Raw genomic sequence first — 20,028 nt, forward strand, 5'->3', positions numbered from 1 at the left:
GAAATCTACCGAGAAAAGCAGTCCTGCTGTTAAACAACGCACTAAAAGAATAACTAAAAGATGGCGAAATAATGTATTATAGAATCTATAAAACGTGTCTATCGACGAAAGGTATCGACTGCGTTGATTACTGGAATGTATGAAGGAGAAAACGTTTAAGAGACTGTAAAGGATGTAGTGGTCTTGATATCCGGATTTTTTCATATCCGGATCGGTCTGTCGCCACATTGATCCGGATATGACAGGTTTGACTGTAGCAGGCATAAAAATAAATGTGTAAAATCACCCATATGTGAAATTAGATACGCCGATGACAATACTAATAGCAGAAACTATTACAGATCTACAAAGAATTTTAGATAAGGTCGTTTCAACGAGTGAAGAATTTGGTCTGTTACTAAACATAAAGAAAACGAAATTCATGGTTATATCAAAGAAAAATATTAGAAACACCAATCTACACGTAAATAATAAGACGATAGAACGAGTTCAGAATTATTTAGGGACAAACATTAGTGAAACAAACGATTATACATACCAAAGAAATCCAAATTAGAATAGAAAAGGCTAGAAGTGGATTCACTAATATGAAACAAATATTATGTAGTAGAGACCTCAGCCTAAATCTTAGAAAGTGAGTATTAAAATGTTATGTATTTTCTGTTCTTTTGTATGGTGTGGAGACATAGACTCTCAATAAACAATGCCTCAATAGATTGGAAGCATTTGAGATGTGGACGTATCGAAGAATGCTGAGAATCTCCTGGACAGACAGAATAACCAATGAGGAAGTACTAAGGAGAATACAGAACAGCAGGGAGATACTGGATTCCATCAAAATAAGAAAACTTCAATACTTGGGTCATATAACACGTGGTGACAGATATGAACTCCTAAAATTAATTATGCAGGGAAAGATTCAAGGAAGGCGCAGCATAGGTCGGAGAAAAATGTCCCCATGTATCGTTCTCTAAAGAACACATCCAGGGATATTCCGGGTCAGAAGAGGGGGTGGTTTTAGTTGGTAGGCAGCTGGTTATGGGGATCATGCAGGACGCATGGATCATACTCGTGGTCTGTGGGCCCTAGCGTGTTCTCCTCTCCTGTCCGAGTCCAACAGTACTAGGGACACCTTCCCTAGTCTGCTAAGAGCGTTCCACCTCAATCCAAAAAAAAAAGGTAGGAGAAAAATGTCCTCGCTGAGAAATCTCAGAGAATGGTTTGGATGCAGCTCAACTGAACTCTTTCGAGCTGTAGTGTCAAAAGTGAGAATAGCAATGATGATTGCCAACCTTCGTCGCGGAGATGGCACGTAAAGAAGAAGATTATTGATAAATCGATGTTTTCTGTGTTCCCCACCCCATGAATTGATGTAAAAAACAATGAACAGAAATTAACGAAAACATCTAAAGGAGGCTTACATCCGACGATGGATGGAATAGCTGTTGATGACGATTATGATAAAAAGGAAAAAATTATCTTACCAAATATCATATCATCATTAGCCATGGTTCTTCCTCCTCCCATGCTGTTTCTTCCCGAATCTTGTCTGTTGGGCATCCTTTGCTGCTGGCCTGGCCTTGGCCCTCCACCAGAAACATTGCGATTATTTGAATTGTTCTGATTAGAGCGCAATCCTGAGTTTTGGTATCCTCCCGATACTGGTGGCGATGCGGGACGAATCAAATTCTGAGACATCGGCATAGCTGATGTCTGAGACGGTGGTGAAGAGTAAGGTAGACCAGAACCTGATTTTAAGAGGTTTGCATAGGTCTTGGGTTCATTGGAAGTTGGGAAAGCGTCTTTATAATCGTTTTCATAACCTAAAACGCTAAATTTAGTCACGTTTACCTAAAGATTGTAAATAAATACTTACCTGATTCAATGATACCAATATCTTGTTCCTGTTCAATTTCTGGTTGTTCTGTGTAGCTGTTGTCCAAAGGTTCCTCAACCAAATCCTCCATGGGTGGCTCAGGTTCTTCGATTGGTGGTTGTGGGATGGGTGTTTGGCCGAGTCCTTGTTGTTGCATAGTTGGAAGAGTAGTTCCGATTCCTTGAGTTTGAGGAGCGGGAACATGAGCTGGAACTTGTCCTATCAAAAACAAATAAAGGTTATGTTTTAAAGATTTTCTACCCAAAATTATATAGATAAAAAGTACCTTGCATAACGTTAATTTCATCTGGATGAATAGCTCCATTGACAGTTGGTACCGGTGGGTTCATTACATGTGGTGGGGGTTGCTGGTTGTGGTGAATTGGGACAGCCGGAATACTAGGCTGCAACTGGGCTGCATTTGGATTGTAGTATGGAGCTATAGCCGCCTGAGTTATTGTTGGTTGGTGTTCAACAATTCCTTGCCTACAGAAAAAGAGACCTAATATAGTACAAAAAACTTTGGTTGAGAATATTTCTAGTTTGTCACTAAATAAAGGCATAAGCAATCACTCACCCAGTGGAAACTTCTTCCTCAGGTTCAGAATGAACGCCATCATCACATTCCTCATCGGAAATGATCTCATCTTGGTAACGGAAGATGTCATTATGGACGTAGAACTTCTTGGGAGACTGAGCCGCCAACACAAACGTCTGGGTGAAACGACGCATAGGCTGACCTGCATTGGACAGCTCTCCGGTCACTTGAACAACCACACCATTGCCAAGAGTAGCCTAAAGGAAACAAACATTTTGTGTGAACTGAAGATATAAAAAATTTCTTATCAAAAATTGATACAATGTATTATTTGATCATAAGAAAAAGATAAAAAAATTCTTACAAAGGTAAGAATTTTCTTATAGGCAAACTAAACAGTAAAGTATTAATAATAGGGCAGTCAATGAGGGTATTTGGCTCCGAATTCCATCCTACTACATCGATTTACTTGATATTTTTACCGTAAGTAGGAAATAGCTCAAGAAACAAAGTCTACCCTATGCCGATGTGCGCTTTTATCTTGGAGGTGGATCCCACCCCTTCTCGGGGGTGAAAAATGTTTTGGTTAAAATAGCCACGGAAGAGGCTAGACACCTAATTTTAATCAAAAACTGTTCTATAATTATTTTTTGAAAACTCAATACTTTTTGAGTTTTCGTGGTTGAAAATTGGCCCTTTAATGACACCTTTTCGGACGGATTTTTGCAAATACCTTAAAAACTATGCATCTGACAAAAAAACTATATAAAATATTTCTGTACGTTATAAAAAAAAAACGAAGAGATTCGTTCCTTCATAAATCTTCTAGTTAAAATATAAAGAGGGATGTGGTAGGTAAGAAGAGTTTGTTTTTTTGCTGCATGCTGAGATCGGTGTATTCAACTTGAAATAACAGAGAAACTGTCGATTTTAGGTGTATAATGATACTACAGTCGGAAAAATGAAAGAATACCCATGAACGAACATATAAAACACGCTGTATTTTCCTGTCACCGTGTCACAAAGAAAATTGCCCAGCGCAAGTACATGTAATAATAATTATTACATGTACTTGCTCTGGCCAATTTTTTGTATGACACGGTGACAGGAAAATACAGCGTGTTTTATATGTTCGTTCATGGGTATTCTTTCATTTTTCCGACTGTAATAACTTTTGTAGTGCTTGAAAAGACCTTTAAAATGAGTAATACCAAATGTCGATTACATTCAAACTAAGCGAGATATTCTGCAAAAAAGTTTATGACTAATGTATTTTAAGAAGAAATGACAAGTACCGTAATGTGGGGTGAATTCGAACGTGTTGTATAAATTTGAACGCTTCGCCTTTATTCCATATTTATTTGACACAAACGAATATTATCAAGTTTAGCCGACTGCCTGTAGTACGTGATTGAAGGTCACAGTCAATCGAGTGCATCGGTTGTAACAGAACGCTTTTTCAATGGTAGGTAAATTTTTGGTTAATTTTATTGTCGTACGCGATATATTATCAATTTGGCCATGTGCTACAAACAAACAATTGTAACTTCGGTTTCTCAGGTTCAATTAGGTTGAAAATTTGTACATACATTCTTTTGTGTCTCTTGAAGACATTTTATAAGTTCTATTGCTAAAATAATAACACTGTAATTTACAAAGATTTTTATAGAATATATTTCATTTCAGTGGGGCGAATTCGAACATGGTAAGGACGTATAAAAAGCGGCTAGGTGCCACGCATTATGGGAATTATACAGAGTCATCATTGGAAAAGGCGCTAAAAGCGATTACAGAAAGAAAAATGACGTATAGGCGAGCTTCAGAGGTATACAATATTCCCATAGCAATACTCTGCAATAAAGTAAACAAAAACATCCCTTGCCTGCAGGAGGTTGTACAGCTTTAACTAAAGAAGAAGAAGATAGTCTTTCTGTTGGAATTAAAAAGCTGCTGAGTGGGGGTTTCCCCTAACCAGATTTGATATCCGTATATTGGCCAAGCAATCCCGACACCAATAGGTAGAAGGGAATTTGATTATAATATATATATATATATATATATATATTGGTCAAGCAGTTCCTGGATACTGAAGGTAAAACTATCAAACGCTTAAAAAATAACATGCCTGGCGTTGACTGGTTCTATACATTTTTAAAAAGACACCGAACTTTAACCGAACGTATATGTCAGAATATAAAACGTTGTCGAGCAGATCTAAGTCCTGACGTTATCAATAATTATTTTGATAATTTATCAAACGCTTTACAAGACGTACCACCGTGTAATATCATAAACTATGACGAAACAAACCTGTCTGATGACCCCGGCAATGCCAAAGTAGTTTGCAAAAGAGGCACAAAATACATAAATAGAATATTGGATTCTAGTAAATCAAGCACATCACTAATGGTTGCAGTCACTGGATCAGGAGAAATGTTATCACCGTATATTGTTTATAGAGCACAACATCTGTACCCAACGTGGATAGAAAATGGTCCCACTGATGCTGTTTATAATCGTACCAAAAGTGGTTGGTTTGAAGGTCCTGTATATGAAGACTGGTTAGAGAAAGTTGCTTTACCGTATTTTCGAAGATGCAAGGGAAAAAAAATTTTAAAAGGAGACTATTTATCCAGTCACCTTTCAATACATGTAATACAACTATGCGAAGAAAACAACATCGAATTTATTCTTCTACCACCAAACGCAACGCATCTATTACAACCACTAGATGTAGCGTTCTTTCGTCCTTTCAAAAGGACATGCGTAAAATTTTGACAGAATGGAAACAACAAAACAAAGGCGTAATTCCGAAGTCAGAATTTCCAAGACTGTTAAAAAGACTTTTAGAAGATGTAGGATTAAATGCTAAAAAAAATGTTCTTTCTGGGTTCAGAACCTGCGGAATAATTCCATGTGACAGAAGCAGTGTTTTAAACAAACTTCCAAAACTTACCGACGATCAGTTAGCGGAGGAAGAAATTCGTATGGCAATTGATCAACGTTGGTCCACAACATTTGTCAATTTTATCAAAGAATCAAGGACACTGGAAAACCAACAGACTGTTCATCGAGGAAAAAAATTAATGTTGCACCAGGAAAAGGAATCACTACACGTGACTTCAATCAGCCTTCAACTTCAATGGAACAAAGTGTCAGTGAAGAAGAACCGGACAGTGATCAGCAAGATATGGAGAAAGACAACCTTGATCCAGAGTATAATTGTGAACACGTGAATGACAATAATTTTAATGCTAACGACTTTGTTTTAGTAAAGTTTAAATGCCCTAAAAAAAAGATAGGTTCTTTATTGGCAAAATCACGGAGGTCTTTGAAAATGAGCCTGAACTCTTTCTGATTAATTTTTTGAGACAGAAAATATCTGAAAAGCTAGACAATTATTTTTATTATCCAGGAGTAAAAGATGAGTCCCTAGTAAACCGAGGTGACATAATAATAAAATTACAATCAAGACCTCAGAAGGAACCGATGGGCATTTAAAAATTTACCGAAAGAATATGTCGTAGAATAAGTTTTTTTTGTTAACTAAAAGTACGCAATTTATTTTTTCCTTTAAAGTAAACTGTTTTATTTCAAAATGTGTGTTTTTTGCCCCCAGCAACTATTACCCTCACCCCCCTTCCCTATAGCTATTATCTTACTCTGTTACTCAGAGCAAGGGAACACTATTTTTTGTCTTTAATTTGTTCGAATTTGCCCAACTGGGGTCTAAATTCACATTTCTCTGTATTTTAAACCTTTGTTCGAATTTACCCCACACACCGGGGCGAATTCGAACAATATTTAATCATAAAAATTATTATGAATATTATTATTTTAAATGTAGTAATGAAACAAAGACTTACTCACAATCATTTAATTATACTTTGACGACCGGTTTCGATCTCTACATTATTCAGATCATCTTCAGGTCGGCGTTACAAGTAGTTAAATGCTACAATTAAAGAAAACCAGAGTTAGAACATTGTCTGGTTGCACAAATGTTAATAGAAAGCTAAACCCGAAAACATTTTTTGAAATAAAGGTTTGCAACTGTTGACATTTCAGAAATTCGATACATACAAATGCACACTTATGAATAACAGATACTCATAAGCATGCAAAAAAAAATACTGTGTTTTGACCTACGTAACATGTCTGTTTGCCCTATACCTCTCCCAGCTAATCTATTAGCATAAGTTGGGCGTATTAACATGTTAACAACTAAGTGGCAACGCATCCCTTGTAACGGCATGTAAGTAGATCAGAGCAATATTACTATCTATTATTATTATTTTTTGAATTTTGGAAGCATATCTAATTTTGATTAATATTTTCATTAGTTTTTATTTAAAAAAATTTTTTCAACAAATATTCACAAACTGCAAGCATCTATTTGCTTATGCATGCTTATGAGTATCTGTTATTCATAAGTGTGCATTTGTATGTATCGAATTTCTGAAATGTCAACAGTTGCAAACCTTTATTTCAAAAAATGTTTTCAGGTTTAGCTTTCTATTAACATTTGTGCAACCAGACAATGTTCTAACTCTGGTTTTCTTTAATTGTAGCATTTAACTACTTGTAACGCCGACCTGAAGATGATCTGAATAATGTAGATATCGAAACTGGTCGTCAAAGTATAATTAAATGATTGTGAGTAAGTCTTTGTTTCATTACTACATTTAATATGGACTCACATATGCAACCCATTCAATATTATTATTTTAGTTAATGATTTTGTTTTGTACATTTACACAAAGGTTTAATAATAATATATTTGGATTTTGGTAAAATTTTAATCTCAAACGCCGTCACAATATTCAAAAAGCCCCAAAAACCCGTTCGAATTCACCCCATATTACGGTATACTTTACCCCTCATCCATCAGAATTTAAATACATCGTTTTCCTTCTACAATACTTTTTATTAAGGTGAGTCGGGGTAAGATCGAATCTGGGGGAAGACCGTCCACAGTCGTTGTAACTCGGATTACTTCGTAAAATCACGTCACCGGTAGTGCTTTCGCTTGCTTTACGGATTAGTTGGATGGTACCAAAGTTGGAGCGTGCTTACTTACACCTATTTTAGGAAGTGAATATTCTTAGATTTAGTGTGTTTTTTAACTAAATTTAGCTATTCGGTCTTGCCCCACAGAAAATAAATCCTTATTCGAGGTGAACACATTGAATGATGAATACCTGGTAAAATGCTTAAAACATAAGCATAACAGTGCCCAGTTTTTTTGGCCCGAGCAACTCGACGAAGATACTGTAACGAAAGATACAATTGTAATGATTTTACCAGAACCTGAGAAAGATCGTCGAGGCTCATATATGACTTTCAATATTGAATTTTCTGGCATGAACTTGTGCTAAAATTATTAATGTTGTATTTTTTAAGTTTCACCAGAAATTACTTTTTATTTTATAGTTATTTAAGCACACATTTAGTTATAATGGGACTTTCGTTTATGTCCAGTTTTGTTCATAAGCATTACATTATTTCTTGTTATATACTGACTTAAATAAAATACTAAATTACTGCCATCGTTTGCACAGACAATTTATTTTCTCATTGGGGAAGACCGGAATTCGAACTTCCACCTTATTAGGACAAATGAATGTTCTGTACAATTTTGACCTCTTGTTCGGTCTTGCCCCATAAGTAGGTATAAGATCGGACACTGACTATATATTATTATTTTTAATATATCAGTAATACGGTTTTGTTAACTATAAATCTAACCTTGTAGATGAATAGAGTATGTCTTGAAAGTAGAGTATGCATATTATTACAATTCTATGACTAATTTTCATTTTACAATTGTTAGACAAATTTCATGTTTACATTTTTTGGTGCGATCTTACCCCGACTCACCTTATAGTGTTATTTCTATGTTCAAAAAGTTGGACGGGATTAAAATGAATGGTTTTTGAAAAAAATAAGATTCAAATTATAGAGCGCATTTTTAAATTTTCTTAAAAATCTTCCTTTTCCTCCATGTAACTCGAAAAAGATAAGAGATGCGAAAAAAAGATACCACACGAAAAAGTAGGGCTTTTTCAGATAAAAATTTCCTTTTTATTTTTTATTGCTGTGTCTCTTATCATTTTCAAGTTACATGGAGAAAAAGAAGATTTTTAAGAAAATTTAAAAATGCGCTCTATAATTTGATCTTTTTTTTTCAAAAACCATTCATTTTAGACCTGTCAGACTTTAACATAGAAATAACACTATAATAAAAGGTATTGTGGAAGGAAAACGATGCATTTACATTTTGGTAGATGAAGTTTAAAATTACTTCTTTTTTTCTTAAAATACATTAGTTATCAATTTTGTTTGCAGCGTATCTCGCTTAGTTTTAATGTAATGGACCTTTAATACAGCTCACTTTAAAGGTCTTTTCGAGCACAACAAAAGGTATTAGTAGCATTATACACCTAAAATCGACCGATTCTCTGTTATTTCAACTTGAATACACCAATTTGAGAATGTACCAAAAAACAAACTATTTTCACCTACCATATTTATTTTTGTATTATAACTAGAAGACTTATGAAGACAAGTGTCTCTTTGTTTTTTTATAACCTACAAAAATGTTTAATATAGTTTTTTTAGTTAGATGCATAGTTTTTAAGGTATTCGCAAAAAACCGTTCGAAAAGGTATTATGTTTCAATGAAAATGGCCAATTTTCAACCACGAATATCTCAAAAAGTATCGAGTTTTCAAAAAAAAATTATAGAACAGTTTTTGCTTAGAATTAGGTTCTCTAGCGAATTCCGTGGTAATTTTAACCAAAAAATTTTCCGCCCCTAAGAAGTGGTGGGAACCACCCCCAAGATAAAAGCACACATCGGCATAAGGTAGACTTTGAATTAGGAGATAAGTAGAGGCTAGGCCCAAAATTTCATTAATATCCATGCAGTAGGATAGAATTCGGAGGTAATATCTTATTCTTGCTCCCATTGGCTGGCATATAAGGCAAATTATATTAACAAAAAATGTAATAGAAAAATTTAAACAAAACAATATTGTTTTGGACACGTAGTGACCACAGTGAGATACGCAGAGAGACTATTAAAAATAGTAGTGTGGTAAACAAAAAAACTAAAAATAGAGATAATCAAAGAAGCAAAGACAGATGATACAAAAATGGTTAATTAGGTCGCCCAGTGTAGTAATGTGTCATTATTACCTTGCAAGATAAAACAATTTTTCTACAACCACTATTCAAAGTGCACTTTTCTGCACGGTTTTATGTTAGCAAACTTGATATTTTCTCACAGTATAAGATATTTGACATTAGTGTGCAGAAAAGTGACGTTTCTGTGCCGCAAAGTGACGTTTCTGCACAGTTGACTACCTCATTCTGAGTAACGTTATATTCTGTTTACATCCGTGGACTACCGCATTCTGAGTAACGTTATATTCTGTTTACATCCGTGGTTAAACTTTAGACAAATATATAACCTATAAGACAATTATTATATTTAACTATAGCATAGAAACTAAATTATGGATGTTACAACGGTTTTATTTTACAATTTTATTCTTATTAAACATTTTATAATTATCAAATATCCAATAAGGATTTAGCAACCTGTGCAAGAGACGTCGAATGAAGTAGGTTTTGTGTAAATCCGTGACTGCATAAATATAATGTCAATAATGTGTAATAATTGTTTAAATTTAAACAAATTAAGGCAGTGCATTAATTTTTTAACTGATTTCTGTGCAATTTATTTGGGTATAAGGAATTTAAATTGATTAGTAGGTATTAATTAAATACAGTTTAAAATTTATCACATAGGTACCTATTATAATTAATCGTCATTTGGAAATTGTGATTTTTATTTTTAGGAAAAACTGTGCTTGTAGAAAAAGTATAGTGTGAAACACGTGCAGAAAGGTAATTTCTCACTGGTTTGAATTGCGGCACTCGCTTGCGCTCGTACCGCAACTTTTCAAACTCGTGAGAAATTAGTACCTTTCTGCACTTGTTGCACAATATACTATTTAATGCAGCATCATATTCCTTTTCTTGTGAATGTTAGATATCTTCGTATCTTGTCTTGATTAGGATTATAGATATGAACTAGTTTATTGATTCATTTAGGATGATTTGATGAGATATTCGTGAACTTATGCCTGGTTGCACCAACAGATCTTAAGCTCCAGCTTAGCTAAGCTCTACTTATAGATAGGACCTCCTTGAGTATCACTTACGTTGCACCATAATTTTAGATTCTTACCTTATTATCAATTATATCTATTATTATATTATGGTATTCTTATTGTAATATATTATAATTATATTATATTAATTCTTATGATATTCTCGACTTAAGTCTAAGATCTATTGGTGCAACCGGGCATTAGACCTCTACAATTATATCCAAATTGTTCATAGAATATGATTGAAATTCATTGAAACCTCATTTTCAATATATTTGCAAGAAAATATCTAAAAAATTATTTTTCTTTAATAGAATTAGCAAAGATCTATCATTATTTTCAAGGATCACTGTATTTAGAAGTATAATTCAGCCCCATTTTGACTACTGTTCAAGTGCTTTATATGTAGGTGATAAAGGATCAATTCAATCATTGCAAATTTTGTATAACAGAGGTATGAGAACAATTCTTCGATGCAATCGCTACACGCCAATTGAGATGATGTCGCCTAGTGAGAACAATAGTGGCGAAACTCGAAAATTAACGTTTTTGAGTTTAGTCCATCAATCGACATCTAAATATGCCCTCTTTTATGTGCAATATCGGCTAACAATTATTTAATTTCCTTATTACTAGAGGGCGCCTACAAGTCTTTATGGTATTGTGAAATTGTCAAATATTATGATGCATTAATGACGAAAGCACACCAAACTTTATATCAATACTGGCGAATCTGTAATTACGCCGTGCCTACATGTATTTGAAATATTAGATATTTTATTAAAGATAGTAGTACAATGTGTAATAGTGGCGAATGAGCACTTTAGTCTGTGTGGTCGTTTTTGCTTTTGTGTTTTTCTTTTATAAAACTTCTTACAGAGAAACTCAGTTTCAATCGTTCTTAGGTACATACTTAGAAATAGCAAATCAAGAAAGCGTCTATCCACTTTGGATCAGTATTGTTTAATTCCACACTATCGAGAACCAATATTCATTTCTAAAAAGAAGTCTTACAAAATAAATCAATTCCTTCTACCCACAATAATTTCTTTAGTAGTTTAAATTCTAAATACGAAACATACGTGAGTGAAATGATGAATTTAATTTTACTATTCATAGTTCTTTTGCTTACTTTTTATCTTTTATCATGTTTATCATTTTCATAATTATTACTTAAGATCTTATTTTGTTATTTTTCTATTGTACTTTAGTTTCATTTTGCGCATAACTGGTGTGTACAATAAAATATTTTATTTGATGCGTTTAATTTATTTTTAAAAGTAAATTTTTTAATTATTTAAAACAGAAACTAAACTGTTGTAGCATAGTAGGATTAAAGTATAGTGGCGAAAAATCAAATTAAACATCCTCGATAATGCAATAATGGCGTAACGCAGAAAAAAAAATCAAAAATAAATACAATATCCATCTTTTCTTCAAATAAAATTACTTCTACTAATTGGTTTACATATCTAGAAAGCACATTATTAGAAAAATTTTGCAAAGTGATTACCTATAAGTCAGTTATACTGTTTAGCAGTTTCATCAAAACTTCAAATACGATTATCTCAAAATGTTCATTTTGAAGTTTCGTCACTATTGTTCTCACCAGGCGATGTACTCTACTTTAGGTTGGTTTTCAGTTCAACAAAGGCTTTACTACCTTACTATGGTTTTCATTTTTAAATTAAAAAAAGGAATGCTGCCTGCATATTTTAATGAATATGTTACATTGAGGGGTCAAGTTCATTCATATACCACAAGAAATATTGAAGATTTTGATATTCAAAAAACTAATAAACATAGCGCAATGACATCCCTGTTTTACAAATGTATGAATGAATTTAACCATCTTCCCCCCAGTGTTAAGAATGCAGTGACAGTTCAAATTTTTAAAAAATTACTGATGACATATATTTTACCTGGATAAAAAAAAATAATTTTTAATAAATCTGTATGTGTTGTATATTGCATGTATTGTAATATTGTATGTTACATTTAATTAATAATTATAAATTAATAAATGAATTTAGTTTGTCCTTGTGGGATCGGTACTCACTGGAGGGACCGCAGACGTTCAGATACAATTAGCATCTCTTTGCAAAGACAATGACGTCGACTTTGCAAAGTAACAAGACACTTACTCAACACACACTACACATTACTCCCCTGACTTAGTGATAAGTTATACAATTACGTGGCTAAAGGTTCTAGTTCTAAACCAAGGCCAAAATCAGAGAAAAAAAAGCATTTAATTAAGCAAATTCATATTTAAATATTGTTAGTAGGATTTCTATTTCAATAAAGAATTTCAATAAATACAATAAATTACAGAAAAGGTCTTATGAATTTCAAATTTAAACATTACACCTAGAAGCAACTAATGTTATACATACATAACATGTTGTATGGAGAATTTTTTTGTATGACAGAAGATATTGGCTTTATTAAAAACTGCTTGGCTTTGTTAAAAGATGTAGCTATGACTTTACGACTGGTCGTTCTTTAAAACTCCTTTATTGTTCTTTGGTTAGACCACATTTAGATTATGCATCATGTGTTTGGTCACCTCAATATAATTGTCACATCGATAAAATCGAACGAGTTCAGCGTAAATTCTTATGTTATTATGCTTATAAGATGCATCTCACTGGTCAAAGTTATGAGTCTTTACTGCAAACTATTCGACTTGACTCATTACAGAGTCGTCGTCAACATAAAGATCTTTGCTTCTTATATAACTTAATTCATGGTCATAAATTCTGTATCTCACTCTTAAATAAAATTGGTCTACGTGTACCTTCAAGAACCACCATTCTGTGACCACCTTCCACGAGATCATTAACCGTACAAACTATGGTTCAAGTTCCTATCTCTGTAAAACTATTAAATTAGCAAATACATTATCTCCGCATATTGATTTCTTTATGAACAACTTTACTGCGTTTTCCACACAATTACATTTATATTTAACTTAATGTTCTAATTTCAAGACTGATTTGTCAATTACTATTATTGTCTTTTTAGGTGGACTTAGATATTTAGATTTTTTACTTATATTATAGGACTAGCTCTCAATTGTTAAATGAGAGCAAGTAATTTTATTTTTTGGTTGTTGTTTATTACATATTTACCAATTTTGTACCTACTACCACTAGTTCTTATTTTGAATAGTTTTTATAATTTGTGTGACATTTTAATTGTATCATGTACTAATGGACTTCGGTCCGTCAATAATAAATAAATAAATAAATATTTACCTGAGAGTCGACCTGGGTGATTTTAGCATGACAGTCCCGGAAATTCAACTGTTGAATTTTCTGATGAATTTGCTTTTGGCCGATGACAGGGCTGGTTTCGCGGTTTGGTGGGTCCAATCCGCCATGAACGAATGATGATTGATGGTTGTAGAATCTACAAAACAAAAAGCATTTTGTAAAATACATGATATAAATGATTACAATCACTGAATACATAGTTAGTGAAAAAATTATCAGCAGTAATTGCACAAGAGCTCTAAAATTATCGAATTTTTCCCGAATGACACTTTGACAGTTTTAATTTCACGACCCGAGGGAGAGTGAAATTATGTGAAAGTGTCACGAGGGCAAAAATTCAATAATAATTTTAGAGATAGCAATTTGTTGCGATTATTTCATGAATAAAACTGTTCAAAACCAAAATTTTATTGTAATTTATTTATGTACATACAAATTAGTACAATTAAACACACAGTTGTTATAAATATTTGACGGTTGAAAGTCATCACTTTTATAATTTTTAAATCATTAATTATTGTCATTAATGTCACTGAATGTATTTTTTTGTAGCAACGAAGGGCATCTGACGTAATATACTTGACGACGGGATATTATCAAAAATTATCAGTTTAATTTTTATTTATGTAGCTTTCTATTGGTCAGAAACTTCTATGAATGAAATAATCAGATTTATTAACTGAATTAATAATTTGCAATTATACAAATAACAATTATCCAAGAACATTCAAAAGCCATCTCTTTAAGTTAATGATGACATTTTCAAGTAGAATTACATTCTAGTAATGTTTACACACATCCATACCAGTGTGAATTTTACTACACGTAATTTGCCGTTTAAAGACAGTAAAAGTAGGGATAGCCATAAAATATTTGCGAATTATGTACCGACGGCCTTAAAGAAAGGTATAAACACATAGTGCTTGAGTGATGTTTTCCGCAATGTGTGGCCTAGCGATAATTTACTGAAACATTGGGTTGGAGTATCTGAGGGTATGGTATGAGATGTCTAAATAGTCAAATATTCATGAAATAAACTTTATGTGAAGCCCTTCACTGTTTTAGCAAGTTCATCTACTCTAAATAGATTTCTAGTTCTCTTCACTCTTGCATATGTTAGTTGCTTTTGTCTTTTGTATGTTATTTCTAATCGAATCTCTGTGGCAGATCTTTTCAGTTAGCGTGAATCTGTTTCTGTTGCCTACTTCACTCTGCAAGACATGGTGTTATGTAGGGACAAGTTGTACTGATTTATTCGAAGGCTGGTCTTTCAAAATCAAGATTCAGTTGTAATGACATATTCAAGAACGACACTGAACAATGTTTAAGTCAGCCCAGCCCATAGCCTTGTTTTAGATTTTCAAAGATTTCGATGAGTTAATTCTATGGGCAGACTGTTCTGTTGCTAAGACTTTGCTTTGCTTTTACTGGTTCGAAATATTTGGAGAGGATGTTAAAACTTTCCAAGATGATATATAAATAGTTTCTCTTTCGAGTCAGACATTTTTGAAATCAGCGAATATATTATGATAATATCATAATGTCCACAAGGAAGAATTTCCTGTAGCTGGCTGTATACCATTAATTACAAAAATTGAAGAAAAACCTTCTGCGTAAAAGGTAAATTTATTTTAAAAACCCCCAAATAAGGGCTACAAATACAATACATAACGTTTTCGCTCTAAAGAGAGCATCATCAGTTTTCTTGCAAGCTCTACATGCTAAGCCACCAAAAATACATCGGTTAATGGTTAATCGGTTTTAACCAATGTATTTTTGGTGGCTTAGCATGTAGAGCTTGCAAGAACACTGATGATGCTCTCTTTAGAGCGAAAACGTTCTGTATTGTATTTGTAGCCCTTTTTTGGGGTTTTTTAAAATAAATATACCTTTTACACAAAATATTTTTCTTCAATTTTTGTAATCAATATCACATTCCAAAGATTTATTTAAATATTTTTACAGGGAACAGCTGATCTATGGTCGATCACCCTTGCCCCAAAAACGGGTTTTGATAATTCTTGATATTTTCACTTTCACTTCATATTAGACTGAAGCCTCTTATTGAGGATGGATGTCATACTTTTATAAGCTGAGTACAAGAGCGTTATGCCACAGTAATTTTCACATTTAAGTTTGTCCACTTTTTTGGTAGATTGTGCAAATAATTTGCTGTTTCTCAATCGCTAGGAATTTTCGTTACGTTCCATGTATCTTGGTTGTGAGTGCATGCATCTGTATTGCTAGGTGTTTGTTCTCGCACTTAATTTAAATACACAACGCGTCAGAGAAAACAGGCACCAAAAAAGGGTCATTTTTGATGTCTCGTATCTCCCAAACCTGTTGTCTGATTTAAGTATTTTTTTAATATGTTATAGCCGTATTCTTTAACAATATCGCTGTAATAATATTGTTGTTAAGCAGGTAAATTTTCATTGTATATCGGGTGTATGAATCAAACTGTGCTTTTTTCTCAAAGTTCGCAACACCCTGTGGAATATGCTAGCATTTGTAAATTGCTGAAATTAAAACCCAACTATAGCCTCAGCTTTTCTTAACATTCTGTTTTTTTATTAATTCGCTTTTGTTGGATAATACAATAGTAGGGTACTTTAACAACTAGCCATGTTCTTCATCAGTACAGGATTTTTCTAAATAAGTGCGACAAACTGTAAGGGTTAACTCTGCATGAAAAAATAATGAATGTTTGCTTTATAAACATATGTCCGCAAATGCTTCGTTTCCAAGATACGGAATTTTGAATTTTTCCTTACAAACTGACGATTTATTTATTGCCGTAAAACCGGTTGAGATATGCAAATGAAATTTGGTGGGTTTTAAGACATAGTTATTACGCATTTTTTGACGTGCAACTAAGAATTGTATAGTCACCATTGTCGCGCATACAGGTAATATGACCAATCATATTACCCGTATGCACGCCAATGGTGAATATAAAATTCTTAATTGTATGTCAAAAAATTTGCAATAACTACATCTCGTCTTCAAATCCACCAAATTTCATTTGCATATCTCAACCGGTTTTAAAGTGATAAATAAATCGCGAGTTTGTAAGAAAAAATTCAACATCCTGTATCTCGGAAACGAAGCATTTGCGGACATACGATTACAAAGAAAACTTTCATTATTTTTTAATGCAGAATTAGCCCTTAAAGTTTGTCGCACTTATTTAGAAACACCCTGTACTGATGAAGAACATGGCTAGTTGTAGAAGTACCTAACTTTTGTATTATCCAACATAAGCGAATGAATCAAAAAACAGAATGTTAAGAAAACCTGAGGCTATAGTTGGGTTTTAATTTCAGTATTTTATAAATGCTAGAATATTCCACAGTGTTGCGAACTTTGAGAAAAAAAACACAGTTTGATTGGTACACCCGGTATACAATGAAAATTTACCTGTTTAGCAACAATATTATTACAGCGATATTGTTAAAGAAAAAGGCTATAGCATATTAAAAAAATTTCTTAAATCGGACAACAGGTTTGGGAGATACGAGACATCAAAAATGACCCATTTTTTGGGGTGCCTGTTTTCTCTAATGCGCAGTGTAGTTTGAAAAGATAAACTATTCATCCTGTTCCTCGTTCTGTTGCAAATCCAGAGAATGGTCATTTTATTGTATTCCTTTCCACAAAACCCACTTTTATACCCAGCAGTGCTTAGAAAAAGGTTTTCCAAACTAATTTTACTTCTGTTCATTTGCTAATTATCTCTTGTCCTGTGTTTCTATACAAGTTGTTTGCGTTTTGAATGGTGTTTTCAGAAGACATTTATATGCAGGGCCTATTTTACCACTTGGGCCATGAGGCACTTGCCTCGGGCCCGCATTTTAAAGGGGCCCGGAAAAATCACTAAAAAAATAATTTATTGCAATAACAAAATAAATTTTCAAAATTCTTTCGTTTCATTCATTTAAAATGGCGTTGGACCAATCAAGTGAAGATTCAAACCAAAAAAGGATGACGTCAGTTGAAGCAAATGATTTATTAGGGAAAATGAATACCTACGTTAGAGTTTATTCTTATGACAACGATTTGGAATTAAATTTTGGACAGCATAAATGCAACCAGTAAAAGTTAAAATAGTGTACAGTATTTCTCATGATCATCTTTCAGTGCGTCACAGTTTTTCGATTTCTTCCAACACTTTTCAACACTTTTGATTTGTTTTTATTCCAAATTGAAAATAAAATGTGACAACTGTCAGATTTAACTAAAATGTCATGTTAGAATAAATGTCATAAATGTGTATTATCACGGACTTACCCTTTTCCTATCATATGTTACGCACTGAAAAATGATCATGAGAAATACTGTATGAACTTTACAATAGTTTAATCAAATATATGTATACTTACAGAAAACAAGACAAAAATTTTCAGAAATTGGAAATGAAGCTAAAAAATTATAGCCGATAAGCGTTTCATACATAAAGATGAGCTTTCCTGAGAACGAAAAACAATTTTTTGATGAAAATTCAAGAGTTCTCTAAACGATTTTTTAATGAAACTTTTAAAATAAATAGTTTTTTGCCTATTTGTGATATTTTAATAATTACACAACTATCTATACGAAAAGATGCTTTTAATTCTGTAAACGATATTTTTAACATCTTGTTCACAGACAATAGTGAAACAGTAAACTTGTAGGTAAACTATTACCGAATACTATAAGAACGATATAGATGTTGATGATTTAGTGGAAGAAGTGGCACATTTTAAAGAACTTTGCAGCAGGAGCACATCTAATACAGTAGAACCTTGATTATCCGTCAGGGCACCGGACCAAGGGTCTGACAGATAATTGAAAAGATGGTTAACATAACATTAAAAAAATTAAAAATTCATAATACAACTCACAAATTTCATTTGTATGTTTTGTTTGACAATATAAGAGTAATTTGTGTTCGTACAATCGAATCAATTTAAAATATTCTGAAATCTTTGTTTGTTTTACTGTTGCTTCACATTTTGCCACGGCTGAATTTCTTAATCGGCATAAGATGATGCAATCTACTCATCAATCTACTTTATTGGCTTCTTCTTGTTGAGAATACCACTCGATGAATTATTTACGCAAATCTTTCGTCAGTTACAATAGGTTCATCAACATATCTACAGTCAAATTCCAAATCTGTGTCAGCTTCTGAATCTGTTTGGTCCGCCTTTGTTGCCATTTCAACGATTTCTTTATCTGTCAGCAATGGATAGCCGTTTGTGTCCGCATCAAAAATAAATTTAACTTTTTTTTATTTTTTTACATTAAAATGTTTGCTTATATAGTCAATACAACATCTGTATGTACCCTGACGGTTAACAGAGGTGACGATTAATGGAGAGACGGATAATCGAGGTTCCACTGTATCTTACAAAATCCACAAAGAATGATGACGTTTTTGATTGAAAATAATATATCAACGTTTACACATGTAGAAACGTTGCTTACAATTTATTTAATTTAACTATACCTACCTATTAGCAATAGCAACGCTTCAGGTTAAAGATCTTTCTCGGTACTGAAAAGAGTAACGTATTTAAGAAATTCTCTAAATCGACAAAGTCTGTCGTCTTTGGCTATTTTAAATATAGAAAATGATATACAGTAGGAAAAATGAAAGAATACCCATGAACGAACATATAAAACACGCTGTATTTTCCTGTCACCGTGTCATACAAAAAATTGGCCAGCGCAAGTACATGTAATAATTATTATTACATGTACTTGCGCTGGGAAATTTTCTTTGTGACACGGTGACAGGAAAATACAGTGTGTTTTATATGTTCGTTCATGGGTATTCTTTCATTTTTCCGACTGTACCTACCTATTACAAAAAATTATACAAATCGTGGTTGCTAAATTTGCAGTTACTAAAGCGTCATGGGGACCTTTTAGGTTGTAAAGATTTGGTTCTAAAACCAAAAAAAGTTAAGTTTTCCATTTTAGTGAGGTTTTCAATTTTTTAATTTAATTTTCCATTTCCAACAATCGTTTTTTCCGATTATAGCGCCATCTATCCAGAATTTTAAAAAACGTTTCGAATAAAAGTTACTTATTTTTACGTTAGGAATCCAAATCTGCAATAAAAAAATGGAGGTTCCTATTTCAGATTTTAAGTAACTCCCCATAAGGAGG

General features: G+C 33.0%; 1 protein-coding gene across 1 annotated transcript in view; it reads right to left on the reverse strand.

Moving 5' to 3' along the window:
• The window catches only part of LOC126879110 (ras GTPase-activating protein-binding protein 2), a 47,019-nt gene that overhangs the window by 13,774 nt on the left and 13,217 nt on the right, over positions 1 to 20,028 (reverse strand). Inside the window, exons 3-7 of the mRNA XM_050642055.1 lie at positions 13,855 to 14,008; positions 2,454 to 2,671; positions 2,163 to 2,362; positions 1,877 to 2,095; positions 1,485 to 1,823 (exon numbers count right to left, since the gene is read on the reverse strand). Coding sequence (XP_050498012.1) covers positions 1,485 to 1,823; positions 1,877 to 2,095; positions 2,163 to 2,362; positions 2,454 to 2,671; positions 13,855 to 14,008 — 1,130 coding nt within the window. The remainder of the gene's footprint in view (positions 1 to 1,484; positions 1,824 to 1,876; positions 2,096 to 2,162; positions 2,363 to 2,453; positions 2,672 to 13,854; positions 14,009 to 20,028) is intronic.

Source organism: Diabrotica virgifera, chromosome 1 (assembly GCF_917563875.1).
Source record: "Diabrotica virgifera virgifera chromosome 1, PGI_DIABVI_V3a".
Taxonomy (NCBI): Eukaryota; Metazoa; Arthropoda; class Insecta; order Coleoptera; family Chrysomelidae; genus Diabrotica; species Diabrotica virgifera.